We start from the raw sequence: 16,074 nt of genomic DNA, 5'->3' as shown, positions 1-16,074 counted from the left end.
CATTTCTTCAGTGATCTGCTGTGGTTTACTGATCACTGTTTCTTTTGTCTGAATCTTGGTTTCTATGGAAGCTGTCGGATCCCCAACATTTCCTAGTATAGAAACTACCTGTTCACTGTTTTCTCCAGAAACGATTTCATCGTTGAGCTTTTCAAATTCAGAAGAAGCTTTTAATGCTGCCTTCCTCTTGCTCTTACGTCTGGATGTCTTTGATGTCTTTTTCTGATCTTCCTGGTCTCCATTTTGTTGGGTTGTTGAGACCATTTCTTCAGTGATCTGCTGTGGTTTACTGATCACTGTTTCTTTTGTCTGAATCTTGGTTTCTATGGAAGCTGTCGGATCCCCAACAGTCCCTATAGAAACTACCTGTTCACTGTTTTCTCCAGAAACGATTTCATCGTTGAGCTTTTCAAATTCAGAAGAAGCTTTTAATGCTGCTTTCCTCTTGCTCTTACGTCTGGATGTCTTCGATGTCTTTTTCTGATCTTCCTGGTCTCCATTATGTTGGGTTGTTGAGACCGTTTCTCCTTCAGTGATCTGCTGTGGTTTACTGATCACTGTTTCTTTTGTCTGAATCTCATCCCCAACTATCTCTGGTACTGAAATGCTTTGCTGGTCACTGTTTGCTCCAGAAACCTTTTCATTGCCAAGAATCTCCAGTACAGAGGCAGCTTTCTTTCCTGACTTTTTCCTGTTCTTACCTGCGGATCTCTTGAATAGCTTGTCCTGATCCTGATGCCCATTCAACTCCGTTTCAGTGGGCTGTTTTCTTACCAACAAAAACAGCTCAGTTTGGGTTGAAATTGATTGATAAACTGGTTTGACTGGACATCTGGTTTCCAGTGTATCTATCTCCGTTTGTGTTGAAGTCGTTTGACGGACTGGTTTTAGCTGATAACTGGTTTCCAGTGTATCCATCTCTGTTTGAGTTGAAGCAGATGAGTACTGGACTGTTTTCTGCTTTGGGGTTTCTTGAAAATCAGTCTGAGTTTCAACGGAAACCATTGAATTCTTTCTTTGTCGTCTCTCTGAGAGTCCATTCCTGATCAGATCCTTCTGCTGTTTAAGTTTTGCATTCAGTTTCTGATTTACATTGAACATCTCATCAAGCTGCTTGAATAAGTACTTCTGTACTTCCATATATTCCAGTTCAGTTTTCTTAAATTTAGCAACACACGTACACTGATTTGTTGTCTTTACAGGAGATGGACTTCTCTGCTCTTTTTGCTCTGGTGTCCCCAGCGGTTTGAAGATGGTGTTCTTGGAAAAGCTTTCCTTTTTCAAGGAAGCTGCCACATCATGATCTTGCGTTGGCATTGAAACACTTTGGGCTTCAATATTCTCGGTAAAAAATTGTATATCTACGCGAGGTTCTGACTTGGGCAGCATTTTCCAAAACATCTTCTTTCCGCTGCTAGGCAATCCTGCTTGAAGACTTTGGTTTTCCGGCAGAGGTCCGTTATTAATGTCACTGTTTTCAGAAAAAAATGATAGATCTACGCAGGCATCAGGCTCGGGAAAAGATTTCCACAACAGTGGCGTCTTCTTGATGCGCTTAGTCTTGGATTGTTTTTCTCCTTTCTGATCCAGTTTCCTCTGTGGTTTGGAGATGTCGTTCTTTTTAGTGACCGGTTGCGTTACAGAAATCTCAGGTTCCTCTGTGCAGATCTCCTTCTTTAAGGAATCTTTCTGGTCATGGTCCTCTTCAGGCAGAGAAGTGTGCAGCTTTTCAACAGTTTCAGTGCCGGACTGAAGGGGCTGTTCCTTCTCTGTTGTCTCCTGCAGTACAGAGGTCGGTTCCTGTTTGGCAACCAGTGAAGCGTCTTCAGTGCTTTCAGATGAAAGATCAACAGGGGCGTGTTTCTCCAACCAGATGTGGAATGGTATCATTTTCCTCTTGATGCGTCTCGTAGTTGGTAGCTGTTTCTTTGACATGGAGGGCTGTTCTTTCTCTGCTACCTCGACTCTCTCCTGCCCTCCCACGGTGGACTCTTCTCCACTGACCAGTGATTCGTTCTGCTTCTCAGTGTTTTCTGCAGAAACCTCTTGGTCAGCGGGGACGTGTTCCTCCGACCAGGTTTTAGATGGTACCAGGTTCTTCTCCTTAGACTCACTGTCAGGTGTCGGTTTGTCCCCTTTCTGATCGACTGCCTCCAGAGCTTTGGTTATCGAGCCATTGTCAGTCAGAGGTGAAGCGTCCTGCTGTTGGATGTTTTCAGCAGAGATCTTCAGCTCTTGCTGCTCCAACCAAACTGCAAACGACACCTTCTTCTTCTTCCGCCTGGGTGTCATTGGTGGCTGCAATTCCTTTTTGACAAAGTTGTCGGATGCAACCTCTTCGATTCTATCTTGGTTGGTCTCCATTGTAAACTTTGCTTGTTCAGGTTCTAAGCTGAATCAATTCTCAAGAGAAGCGTATTAACAAGGCTGCTAAACGGCTGTGATGAAAGTTGATGATGTGAGGAGCTTATATAATGGCTGGTGATGTCAGAATTCTGCCTTTGGAGTTAAACTGTGACGTCACACTGTGACATCACAGTTTTGTTTGGTATTCAGAGCGGGCTTGTCTGATGGATTTTTTATCAACAGGATGGATGTGAAGAACCAACCAGATTACAGAAAGAACTGCCACTGGTTGCCATAGTTACCAGTGAGGTGCGGTCACTGGAAGCAAGTGATGCAGAGCCTCACCTGTCATAATGGAAAAATAATTTAGATAGCCATTTTTACCCTGTGGTTTGTACTGTAAAGTATTTATTTTTTATTTAGCTTAACCAATTTTGATGATTTTTTCTTCAAAATCGCTGAATTTTTGCATTTGCCCATTCAAATGCTCAGAAGCACAGCAGGTGAGGCAGCAGCAGCTGAGCCTCACCTGGGACTGATCAACTTCTCACTGGCTGCCATCCTATGAGAGCATGCTCCTCCTGTCTGTACGCCGCCAATAAAATGGTTAAAAAACATTTCATATATGAACTGATTTTCCATAATTTAGCTCATGTACATAATGCACAGTGTTTGTTGTCACCAGCTGTGTGTGTGGCTGAGGAGCGATCAGAAACCAGAGAACAGATTCGAGGTGAGGCAGGCAGCTTCCCGTTGTTACTGTAAACAAGTTATTATTTGGCGGTAAATCAGGACAAAATACGGTGTTTTGTGGGTTTTTCCATCCATATCCTTTAAATATTTTAGTTTAATAACACTTTTTATTACTAAACCTTGCTAAATAGATGTTGGTAGCAATAATATGTGAGACTGAAGCTGTGTGATAGAGGTGTAATATTAGTGTACATGAATCATATCCTATCATTTCAGTGAAAAACTTGTTTCCTCTGTCTGATACTGTTTTATTCTTACAAATGCCCCTGTAATTAAAATATTTTTTAACAGGTAGGATATTCTAGTAAAAGGATTAGGACAAACAGGAAGGATATTCAGATGGAGGAAGTGATCTTCTTGTGGTTTCATCATGTATATAAATTGTTCCAACGATAATCTAATCATAACTCCTAAGCTTCCATTTAAGTCTCGTAACTCAAATAATGTTAAGGTAAAATGAGCAAAAATGCTAATGTTAGCGTGAATGCTCTCAGTAGCATGTGGGGTATCATTAGAATGTTCTCTGTAATTTACTTACTCCATTCAGTATAGTAAACATGGCTAATAAGTAAGTAGAATAGGTAAAATTTCAGACCTTGGCACACATCTTCTTTATCTCATCGCTGTTAATACTGTGACTGAGGTAGAGATATGAATCGCGGGACTATCGGAGACGACGAATCTTCACTTTAAAAGAGATCACGGACGTATTTATAAAATGAAGTTTGAATGGCCTTTCTACATGAAGTTATGACGACACAGAAAATCCTCAAAAATAGGGTATTTTTAGGATTTAGTGGTTGCCTCGTACCCTTGACGACGAGAGTTGCACCTGGTGAGCTCGTTAGTGATTTTGGGGTCTTTTTTTGCTTTTTACGTCACCATGGTAACTCCAAATCCCACCAAAAGTAATAGCACACCTCCCGGGATCGAGCCGCACGTTTTGATACCACTTTTGTGGGTGGGCTCGCAGCGGTACGAGCCGCATTCACGGTGACGGAAGAAAAAGTTAAGAATAATTATAAAGAGACAATCTATTGGGTGTAGAACAATAGGTGCCTGCCATGCAATGCTCTCCTTATGCATTGCTATGGGCAGGCCCCAATAATGTATGCCTTAAAAAAAGTCTGCTAAGGTTCTAAGGTTAGCTTAGAAGCATTAAACATCTTTCTGAGTTAATAAGAGTCCCCTTCTTTTGTCCAATGAGAACAACATTAGGAGACGTTTCTTCTCTGAAGGGCTCTGTAAGAGCTGGCGGCTTCAGCAGAGTCTAATCTTCTGTTATAGAGCCACTCAGATGAAACAGTAGTCAGCCGCCTGGATGCCTCTCTGGTAATGAAGGCCATCAATCAGTTTCTTTTCACTTCTCACTGATCAGATAGATGGAGAAAGAGCTGGCGGCTCACGAGTCCCACGCCTCACTAAGTCAGGATACACTCACACACACACACACAAACATCTGGGCACTGATGTTCAAAGACATTAAAAAACATAAAGGATGGCTCAGCTAGCCTCGGGATACAATCGGGCTGTCAGTCGACCCGAGAGCGAGATAAACTTGTTTGAGATCTGCGGTTTGAGTGATTGTAATTAATACCCACCCTGCCCACTTCCACCAGGTTGGTCACCATAACTATAGCTGCCGTGTTTTCCTGCCACACCATCCGCCAGAAGTCGAAGACTGTCTCTTGCATGGGCCCTTAGAAAGAGAAAAGAGGAAAAGATGAAAAATTGAAAAAGAGAGGGAATTCAGTTTTCTTTCTAAATCTTCTCAAACAACACGAGTCCTTTTTCAATCTGACAAATAAAACAGCGTCTATGAAGAGCTAAGAATTCCTAAAATATATCCAATTCATAAACGAGTGCTAAATTTAAAATATGTTCCAGATTTTTTATGAAATCCTGAACTTTTGAGAACAAAGCCTTACATTTCATAAATCCTAAGGCAAAATAAAGGTGAAGTTGCTGTCCGGTTTGGCTAGGTGGTCTGTCGGGTAGACTCTGTCCAACTGGGGACTAAAGTTGCAACATTTGTTACATTTTCAGCTGCTGCGGTTCGTTTTCACATTGCACAGTGTCAAACGATCCGATCTAAGTGAAAAACCTGTTCCCCTCCTCGCCTGTGGGGGAGCTGCACTATGAACCACTGAGGGAGACGACATGAGAACCTATAAAGAAGACATGAGTGTAACTTCCTTGTCCAGAAAATGTAAACAAAAATACATTTTAGCGGTTGTAAGATTTCTCTGGTTTTTGGTAAAAGCCATTTCGTCCACTAGTGCTAGACTCTTGCATTTGATTTGGTTGTATTTACCAAGAATGCCCTGTGCTACAGTTCACTTCCTGCTTTTGGAGTGGTCTCCAGTCCACTTGGTGTTCACATATGCATTCAAACCACGACAGAGTTCACTTCAACCGAACCGACCTCTAGGGTTGTAGACGAACCAGAATTCACTTTTTTGGTCCACATCAGAGTTTGATTCAGAATTCACACCTCCTCAAATGAACTAGAGAAAAAAAAAACTAGAGTTCAATTAAAGCGGACTTAATAGGGCTGGTGTGAATGCACCACCTTAGGTATATTACATTATGATCATAAAACAGGAGGAATATTAGGGCCAATCAGTGTCAAAAAATGACCCTCCCAGATTGGCAGCTTTTCAGGCGCCAGACAATAGCATGTCAAGTAGCATTTGGGCTCGGTATTTTAGCTTGCCAAGATGCATTTTCTAAAATAATAGGTGGGGGTCCAGTGTATTTTTCATCTTTTTTAAAACGGTTTGTCAAAAGAGGTGTGATGTCACCATGACCTCTAATATAAACAATTAATTGACATCTCATGGCTGGAAATCCAGAGAGAAACACTTAGAATGCTGCTCTTTTATCCTCTTACATTATAATTCTTAGGAATCAATAAAAACCTGAAAGGGAAACAGATTGTAGTGAAGAAAGTAATGAATAAGTGTTATTTGTTTTCTATACTTTAGACCAGAAAAATTTGTAAGTCAATACAAGTAAATGAGCAATAACTCAATATTCCTGCATAGAACTGTACGCATATGTTAAAGGTTTAAACAAATACATTTAAAAATAAGACTAAAACCTTAGTCTTACTGTGTGTGTATCTGTGTGAGGTAATTACCACCATGTCTCATCTGTTCAGCACCAACCTTTCTCCCATGAACCAGACCCAAAAGTGTCTGCTGAACATCAAACTAAATGAGCAGACAGCCATTCAATGCCTCTAATATTTAAAACTTCACGGAGCAATAATTGTGGGTTGGATTTAATTATTAATCTGGTTGGTTTTAATCAAGCGCCACGTGAAAAAGAATTACTTCTGACAAATTAATTAGTGAATGCAAATCTCCACAACTGTGCGTTCTCCTGCGCTGGGCCAAATTACCTGGAGACACAGAGAATTATGCAGCCACATGCTGAGCGAAGATGCAGCACAAACACAGGAACAAAGTGTTTGTGTTGTTCTTATCAGTTAGGAAGTAAGAACATTTAATAACAGGGAGGCACTCACACCCAGTTAAAAATCAGGTCAACAAATTCCAAAGTAATTCTTTGCTTTTGCTTAGTATTTATGTGTAGAAAATTTTTTAAGCTACCTCAGAGATGGCTTGGCAAAAATAATACTAGTAATTATGCATTCTAAGGTCTTTAGGAGACCCTAAAAGAAAACCAAAGTGACCACAAAAAGGTGCCCGATATATATATTAATAAAACAGAATATGATGTTCGGTGAGAAACTAAGAATAAATCCACCAATCCCATTGTGGTTTAAATCGCTTTTAGGGTGAAAGGTTTTAAAGTGTTAAAGGTTTAAGCTTTTAGATTAAAAGTTTAACTTTTTCATCACATAATTAGCTGCTGGAGTTTACAGAATTTCTATACTTTTTAAAACAAAAAAACCCTAATTTGGCTATTTGAAGATATTACTTCATCAAATATGAACAGTCATAGTGGAGAACATGAAGAAGCCCCACCCGCCTTACAGGGGGATTTCTATGATGTCATAAAACTAAAACTCACACAGGAATTTTGGTCTAGATTATAGTACGCTTGAAATAAGACAAAACCAATTTAAAAGTAATGTTTCAGCAAGAAAAAGGAGCTTGTTTGCCTGTAAATAATTCCATAATATTAATAAAAATGCTAGTTCCACTGGCAGATTATTTCACTGAAAAATGTCTTGAATTAAGTTATATAATCTGCCAGTGGAACTAATATTATAAGAACAGTGACGTGCGGTGAGGTTCATAGCTGGTGAGGCACTGACGTCATCAGAATCAGATTTGCAAAAAGATGCATAGATTGACAGCAGTTTACAGGTTATGTTTCACTTCTGCATCCTTACACAAACAAACTGTAGCTCACAAAACACACATTTCCTTAAAAAAACAAAAACAAAATAAATGTTATTACTGTCTTACCTTACCTAAAAAAATCACTATCTCTATTATAATCTATCGCTGCACTTGACTTGCTTCCCGAATCGTTTAGCCTAGCTCGCTGTCACTTACTCGGCAGTTGAGGAGTGAACAAGACGAACGTCTGGGATCTTGAGCGCCCCCTGCCATGAGGCAAGAGAACTGCCTGCCTCACCTCGAACCTGTTCTCTGCCGTTTATAATCGCTCATTACACGAAACACGTTACACAAACACAGTTGGTGACAAAAAGCACTGTACATTATATACATAAGCTAAACTATTGGAAATAAGTTCACATATTAAATTTGTTTAAACCATTTTATTGACGCCGTACAGCAACATGCTCTCTCCGCTTAGCAGCCAGCGCAGAGCCAGGGGTTGCGCAATCCAAGGTGAGGCAGAGCTCGCTGCTGCCTCACCGGCATCGCTTCCAAGCATTTGAATGGGAAAATAAGAAAATTCAGCGATTTTGAACAAATAAAAATCGAAATTGGTGAAGCTACATGAAAAATAAATATTTTTTAGTACAAACCACCGGATGAATATAACAATTTAAATTACTTTATGATTATAGATTTTCTTTCTTTCCATGATGGCTGGTGAGGCACTGCCTCACCTGCCTCCCCTGACCACACGTCACTGTATAAGAAGAAAACTAAGTAACCCAAATTCTGGTGTTTTAAAGACTGAAATTTGTATAAAATTAAAATAAATAAAACTACAATTTTTTGTGTTTTGTGGACATTTTATTGCCTCTCTACATTTCTCACATTGCTGACAGAGGAGATCCGCCGGAATCGTTTTCCCCTTCAAGTAAAAGTGTGTAGATCCATCACTGTGTGCCGTTGGTGTCTCTAAATGCTCAACCAGCTTTGATTCATACAATTTTGATGAATTTAAAATTCCTTAACAAATATAGTTTTGCTTGGAGGCGAAGCATGCATACATTTTAGCAAGAATATTTAAGTGTTGTGGTTTCATTTGTAAAAAAAAAAATTGAAAATCAGATTTTGTCGTCCAGATATTCAGCGCCAGTCAACTCACCAATTTCCAAGTGTATTCTCTCAGTCCTTCTGTTTTGCATGCGGTGGCATGCCTTAAATTAAACCGTAGGACCTCAGCCTCCTCTCCCGTCACTTCCATTCTATCCGATAGCTACCCAACCCGATTGAACCACCCACTCTGCTACCTCCCACACTTGTCCCTGAGGGAGGATGCACAGTGTTGAGAAGTTTGAGAGAGGGAGACTGAGAAGCAGGACAGCTGGTGTGTAGGACTTCAGTAACACAATAACACTTGGCATTATATGGTAAATAGACCGATGGGAGGATCATGCCAAGCTTCCACCCGGCCAATTTATGTTTCTATAAGGATGCAAAGATGGGGAGTTGATATGGGGATGTTGCTGGGTAGAAGTGCACTTGATGACACTCATGAGGAAATGAGGAGGGCTCTGGATGCTAGGGAAGATAAACACAAACAAAGGGAATGCAGATCCAGTACTTTGTTCGCTTTCAAGCAGGGGCTGTCAAATTAACTTCAGGAAAAAAAAAAACATACAAGTACTTTTTTTGGCAAAATAATGTCTGTAAGACAAATTAATTGTGATAAATAAAAAGGAAGCAGTTCGATGAGCCAATCCAAGGCAGAATGAAAGCAAAGATCTCAAATTTTATCCAGCTATCAGCAGCTTATTAAATGAAATAGACTAACAGCTTAGCCTTGAATCACTGAAATTATTTCTAATTTTTAGACAGTAAAATGTTGAAATCTGAAATGGATTGAGAACAACAACTCTAGTCACAAATCATCCAGTTTTACTGGCTGGACAAAAGGATGGATAGAGGGAAGGATGGTTAGTTGGATGAACAAATACATGGATGGGTGGATGGAAGGATGACTGGATAGTTGGATGAATGGATGGAGGAACAACAGATGGATGGATGAAGGAAAGGACAAGCATTTTCTCATGAATACTGTAATTCCATTTAATTATATTTGGAAGCATAAAGTTTGATTTCTTGTTTACTTATAACCAGAATCAAACACAGAGAAACAACCTTCATCTTCAATGCACCACCGATCTGGAACAAACTTCTAGAAAACTGCAAAACAGCCGAAACACTGAGTTCCTTTAAATCTAAACTAAAAGGCCACCTGTTTAGAGTTGCTTTTGAAGCAGTATAAATGAAACATAAACATTCTCATGTGTGAATATGGCAAAAAAATGTAAGGCTTCAGTCGTTGACTCTGTCTTCTATGATTTTGTATTTTTGTGTTTTTATGATTTAAAGCATTTTAAACTGCTGAAACTGTTGCTGAAATGTGCTGTAAAGAAAACTTGATTTATTGATTGATTGAATGATTGAAAATAAAGAACTTTAAAAACTGCGTCACCACATCCAGCTCACGTTGCTAGCAACCAGCACGCGGTAAAAACCCACTCTGAGTCTAATCCACAGGTTACTTGAGAGAAGCTGATTTGAGAGCTCACTCCAGGAGGATGAGAGCAGTGTTTGTAGTACAATACGTGCAGATTCTAGCAGGAGAAGTTTGGAGGAGACACTTCACAGGAGAAGAAAAGCAGCAGGAGCTTCTCTTCCAGCTGTCAGAGAGCTAACGCTGCTGCAGCTGAAGCGTTGCTTTGGGACTGCAGACCCTGCTCCTCCTCAGAAACTCAGAGTGTGACAGCTGCAGAAATCCCCCAGTCAGGTACGTCGCAAAACTCCCGATCAACACATGCATGTACACCCCCTCAGACAAACACTCAGGCGATATTCCTCCTCTTCGATATTAATATTACATGCAGCAGACTTTAGCATAATGTGCTCTCACTTATCATTGATTTACTCTCTCCCTCTTTCCATCGCCTCCCCACACCTCCCCGCTGGGCTTTGAGATGTTAACCTGTAAATAATAAAACTTCAGCACTCCTGGTGACATTTGCTGCGGAAACGACCGAAGGGGAAAAACGCGATGAAATTGAACCCTTTCTGCGGTTATGCATATTTCTCGTTTTCACCAGGAGGATGCTGGGACTTATCAGAACTGTTTGTATCTGTGTGTTGGTGTAATTTACCGTCTCCTCCGGGGAGAAACTTATGTCTGATCGGTACTTGGGCATAAAAATGGACAGAGGCAAAGTGGCGTACCAGGAGCGCTGTTGTGCACGCTTAAGCTGGTAAGTAGGTGAGCTGCAGTCAGGGAGTTACAGGAATTTGTGTTGCTGCAGCAAAAAAACGAGGATGACCTACATAATGAGGAGCAGAGCTTGGGTGATGAGGCTTTTATGGACTGACAGCTGTTCTACCTGCCGTCACCTTGACAGAGCAAAGGGACTCGTCAATAAACCCCAAACTAATGAGTGTCATTGTAGTTTATAGCGTGAGAGAACTGAGACGACGTTATCCCACCTGTCTGCCGTTTTAAGCATATCCGAACTACCTCCACCAGCAGTTTATGACAGGAATTTTTTAGCTTATCTAGCACTACTTGAAGGCTGGTGATTTTCTGAGCCACTGCTGGTCCCAATGGACTGGAAGTGTCAGTCACAGGAGAAACTTTTCAAAGAGGGAAGAGAGGAGACTACTTCCTCATTTTCCACGAGTCCACCGGTGCCCAGGTGCTTCTTTTCAGGTGCTACAGTATGCAGTTTGTCTGAGAGAGAGAGACGGGTCTGTGTCTGGCTCCGCTATCATCTCTGGCTGCTCTTTGCCTCAGTGTCAGCAGACTGAGCTTTCCTTCCTGTCAGTCTGCCGGAGCTGATGATGAATTATAAAAAAGAGCCTGCTCTCCTGGAGAATACAGATGTTTCCACGTGAACAGTTCTTGTGTACTAACAAGGACTCATCTATCTTTAACTTGGGACTTTTTGTAGCTCATTATTGTGAAGTGGAACAAAAATGATGCATGGTTTTATAAATAGTTTCAAATAAAAATGTAAAACGTGACATTGCTATGTTCTTGAAGACAAAAGGATTCAGGACTGAGGAGGAGGTTCATGTTTGAGCAGGATGAAGACTCTCCCATAGGCCGCCTCTGCTTCTCGACCATCCAGGTCCAGGATGAACCATTTCCTACAGAGCTGTGTGTGAAGTGCTGTGTGAATGGTCAGAAGTTTGTGGCCATGTTTTATGTAGAAATGTGCTCAAACAGCAATGCTACTATTTCCTTTCAACTAGCATGCTTCCCGTATCTGGATTTTGTACCTGCAGCCGACATGAATACTTTTGACGCAACTTATTGTACAAGATGAGAAATTACGTAAATTTGTACCATTCTTCATAAAATACCTTCAAAGACTGTCAAGTGGCTAAAAACTCCTGGATGGAAATTGCAAAGTCATGAAGTCATCCATGAAGGAATCCGTCTGCAGAAAGATGGGTCTGTTTTCCTCTGTGAGCGTTTCGATGAATCCTTCCATGGCTTCTTCTTTCATCTGAGTTCAGTATCCAATATCGCTGCAGGGGCAGACTGTGTAGAAAGCCGCTGATGTAAACTGCAAACTAAGCTTATTAGGTACGTAAAGTTTGTTTCTTTCTGAACCAGTGAAACACAATGCTGTAAAATATCCCAACAAATATCTCAGTAATTATCTCACTGTTTGTCTCTACAGCGCTGCACGTCTGGAGTCATTTTCAGATTGGAGCGCCAACTTCTGAGACAACTTGAACCCAACAGGCAGACAGCCACAGCTACAACTGAGAAATTAAGATCAAAACTATATTACAATGGAACAGTCCAAGTACAAGCCTAAATCGAACTAAGAATCTGTAGTAAAATTTGGGAATTGCTTTCTACTGACTGACCAATCTGACTAAGCTGGGGGTGTTATGCAAAGCAGAATGAGCAGAAATAATTTTTTTCAATGGAAAACTTTAAAAACCATGGATAATTTATGTTCCATTTTCCATTTCATTGCCCTTTGTTAGTCTATACGGCATAAAATCCTAGTAAATTACACTAAACCTCATGGTAATCATGTGACAAACTTCAAAAGGGGCACTCGAAGGTGTATGAGTACTTTTGGACGCCACTGTAGATGGCTGCAATTAGTGCAACGCCGCATCACGTTTGTGATGGAAATTGAGAACTCATTATGCAAACTCAATGAGAAAAAAAAAATGGGCTAATTAGCTTTAAGGAAAACACGTTAGTCTTCTCGAGCTTTTCTCCCTTCTGTTTGGAAAATATCGTTGACTGTTGATCCCCTGGTGCATATTTAAAAATGAAGCATAGAGGGCCCTTAATGGATACAGGACACTTATGGAAGTCAATAATCCGACAGAAAATTCTTCCAGAGCCAAGCACGCTTGTTAAACGGGAGGCCTGCAGCGGAGAGCCGGCACTTGACAGAGGGCTTTGTTTTGAGTGTTTGACTCGGAGGTCAATGCGAGGCGTAGCAGGTGCAGTGCACTCAGACACACGTGCAGAGAGAGTGGCCGAGCAGCCAGATTGGTATGCCGTGTCTTTTTGAAGTAAGAGCAAACCGAGAGTTGTTTTAATTGAGATGCTGAGGAAGGGAGGCAATGTACTAATAAACAGGTAATTATGCAACTCCCAGCTCCGCTAAAGCAGACTGTGAATCCATTAAGGCCTCTTTACAAAAAAAAACAACACTGATTTTTTTTTTTTTGTTTTATATTTTTTTCTGAAAATCCCTGTACATGAAGCAGCACTGTTGAGTGGGAGTGAAGTTCTCAATGCAAAATTCATAACAATTAATCATCAATCAGATTTAACCTCTCAGGTCACTGGAAGAGCTCTGTTCTCCGTAAAATCTGCCAGCTAGATTAGCACAATGACAAAATGTGCCTGTACATGTCAGCTAATCCATTTATTTATTCATCCAGTGTGCTCCCAGACTGGCTGATTAATCGCTCCCACACCGCCGATGGAAGCAGAGAGGAAAAGAGACGGAGGGCGGAGGAAGCGTGCCGCTGCGCTCGTTGCAGGCGTGTCTGCATGCTGTGTACAGCAAGGAGCAGCGGCAGATTTGCACAAACACACACCTGACTAAGCATCAAAGAGCAGTTTGCAGCAGCGCATGTAAACAACAATGGGGATGTTCAGAGAGATGTTTGCGAACACCTGCACAGACCCGAAGCAACAGACAGCCAGAAATTTCCATCACCCACACATTCCAGTTCAAAGCAAATGATAATTTTTCTTTAAAGTTTTGCTCTTACCCTGAGTGGCGATGTAGTGATTCGGCCTGTGGTAGCCCTGGAAAAAGAGGGAGGAGGAAGAAACGTATGGGATGAGAATATGAGTCACTTAACATGGTTGTAAAAACACCAGCTGCTGTGAGGGTATTTGCACTAGAAAACATATTGTCTTTGATATACATTGAGTGGAGCATTAGTGGAGGTTGAACCTTTTTGGCTTTTTTCTCAAAAGAAGCATTAAAAAGCAGAGCAAGAAATCCTCATAGCAGCTGTTTTTATTTTTAATGTGTTCAATTTATGCAAGAATAAGAACTCCACTCATTTTTTAGGTTTAACCTTTAAGCAGCTGAGCTTTCTCTTAATCTTTTATAACGGTGCAGAGCCAAAGTTCCTCAGGTCTTGGAATATTTTTCTTTGGACTTTGGATGCTTTTTCATTCACTTTTGCCATTTTCGGAAACAGTTTTGATATTAAAGCCACTTGAAAATTGCAAATGTTGCAGACATTTGAGGAAAGTGAAACTTGAATTCACTTTGGAGTTGTTTTAATATTTAAACAATCCAGATTACAAGATGTACTTGAATGCAACATAAAAGTGTAGCTTTTGGGTTAGTTACTATCAGCAGTACTGGTGTGTTGTCATTTCATACACTGTGCAGCATTTTGGATGTCAGCTAATTTTCAGCACCAGTGATGTTTACATTCAGGTAAATATTGTTCCAGGTGAACAATTCAGTTACTTGCTGAAAACTGAATGTAATTGTAGTTGAAAAATGCATATGCTGACATTTTGTGACAGACTAGACACAAAATGGGGGCGTTTTAAGATAGTCTGAAAGAAAAGTAGGAAGTATATTTTAGCTGGAGTTTGACAATCTTAACATGTAGATGTGATGTGGAAGTTGGTGTGTCTTGGTTCAGTTAAAAAAAAAAAAAGTTAAAGGAATCATCTTTCTGCTTTCCACCGTTGTGACCATGTGAAACATTTCCTGAAATAAACAATAATATGCATCGTGTCTGTACAGGTGTGCATTTCTTTATTTTGGTATTAGACTGTGCAGAACTAAAATGCTTCTTGAAAGACGATCCAAAAAAGGATTCTCTGTCACACTCTACATGCAGCGCACCTCTGGACTAAGCATCAGAAGCGTTGATAATCCCCAAGATACAAACTAACTGCGCTGATCTTCACAATAAAGCCCCCAGTCTAAGGGATTACTTTAATCCCTTCAAGTTTTATTTGTCCAATTCATTGTCTTCTCCTCAGAGATATGAGCCAGGAAACAAAACATTAGGACTTAAAGGCTCTTCCTCCACCCAGCCTCCTTTCGATTGTATTCCCCACCACCTCCAACTCCACCTCCCCTCTCTCCCAGCCACCCCTGCTGCTTTGCTTATCTCTCTCATATTCAATTTAACGTGGACTGTGATTAACGCTCCTCCAACGACGGGAGAAAGACACAAAGGATATTTTCCTCATTCTGTCTCTCATCCACAGGGCTCCTTCAGCTATTCAGCTCTCCTCCATTTTTAATGACTTTCTTATCTCTGGACTACGAGGGAGATTTGTTTGGGCTTTCATGTGTGTTCGCTTGAGTAAAGCAGAGGCCCTGTACACTGTTGGATTAGACAGGGGAAGACAGAGAGAGAAAGGAACGGCCCTGACATTCGTTCAGGTGAGAGAAGCTTTCGATGGACAAGCCAGAGCCTTTCTGTAAGCCTATTAGCAAAACACAAGTACGTCTTCAGGATATGCAGGTAAACATGCAAAATGCCACTTTTGTACATGGCAAGAGAATAAGATTTCTTATCAGGTTTGTGTAAATCATAATGTGATTTTAAATATCTGCTGATCTTGGTCTTTCACTGCAAACGTAGGATAATTTTAAGAATCGGATGCAAGTGTTCAAAACATGCAACATGAAGTCTTGTTGCCTGACCATGATTTCAATTTCAATATTACGACAGCCCATTTTTACTTCTGAGTACCAATCCTATCACCTGAAGAGGCAGAAAATATGCTTATATGTTTAGTTGTTCTTGTATTTCCATCAGCTTGGATTATTACAGTGCTGTCTTCTCTGGTTTCTGTAAAAATCAATCAGGTTGCTGCAGCATCCAAAAGGCTGCTGCCAGAGTCCTGACCAACAACACAAAAGACAATTGATTTTGAAATGACATGGATTTTGTGAACAGACTGCATTTGTATTCGTGCCTAACAGTTTGGTGAACATGATTTATTCCTGCTCTGCATCGCTACTACAAACGACACAATCTGTTCACAGGCCTCAATTGTGTGTACATAACATAACTCTGCAGGCAACAGATCATTGCACTGTTTCATTGCCTCCTAAATGTTTATGAAAAT

The 16,074-nt window shown here is 40.7% G+C and overlaps 1 protein-coding gene across 7 annotated transcripts in view; it reads right to left on the bottom strand.

The window, feature by feature from the left end:
- The window catches only part of LOC122840863 (receptor-type tyrosine-protein phosphatase mu-like), a 205,059-nt gene that overhangs the window by 25,218 nt on the left and 163,767 nt on the right, over window positions 1-16,074 (bottom strand). For all 7 annotated transcript variants that reach the window (XM_044133617.1, XM_044133618.1, XM_044133619.1 and 4 more), the window contains 2 exons: window positions 13,728-13,764; window positions 4,701-4,798 (listed from right to left, as the gene is read on the bottom strand). In XM_044133617.1, coding sequence (XP_043989552.1) covers window positions 4,701-4,798; window positions 13,728-13,764 — 135 coding nt within the window. The remainder of the gene's footprint in view (window positions 1-4,700; window positions 4,799-13,727; window positions 13,765-16,074) is intronic.

Source organism: Gambusia affinis, linkage group LG12 (assembly GCF_019740435.1).
Source record: "Gambusia affinis linkage group LG12, SWU_Gaff_1.0, whole genome shotgun sequence".
In the NCBI taxonomy this organism is placed as follows: Eukaryota; Metazoa; Chordata; class Actinopteri; order Cyprinodontiformes; family Poeciliidae; genus Gambusia; species Gambusia affinis.
This window is presented reverse-complemented; position numbering and strand designations above follow the sequence as displayed.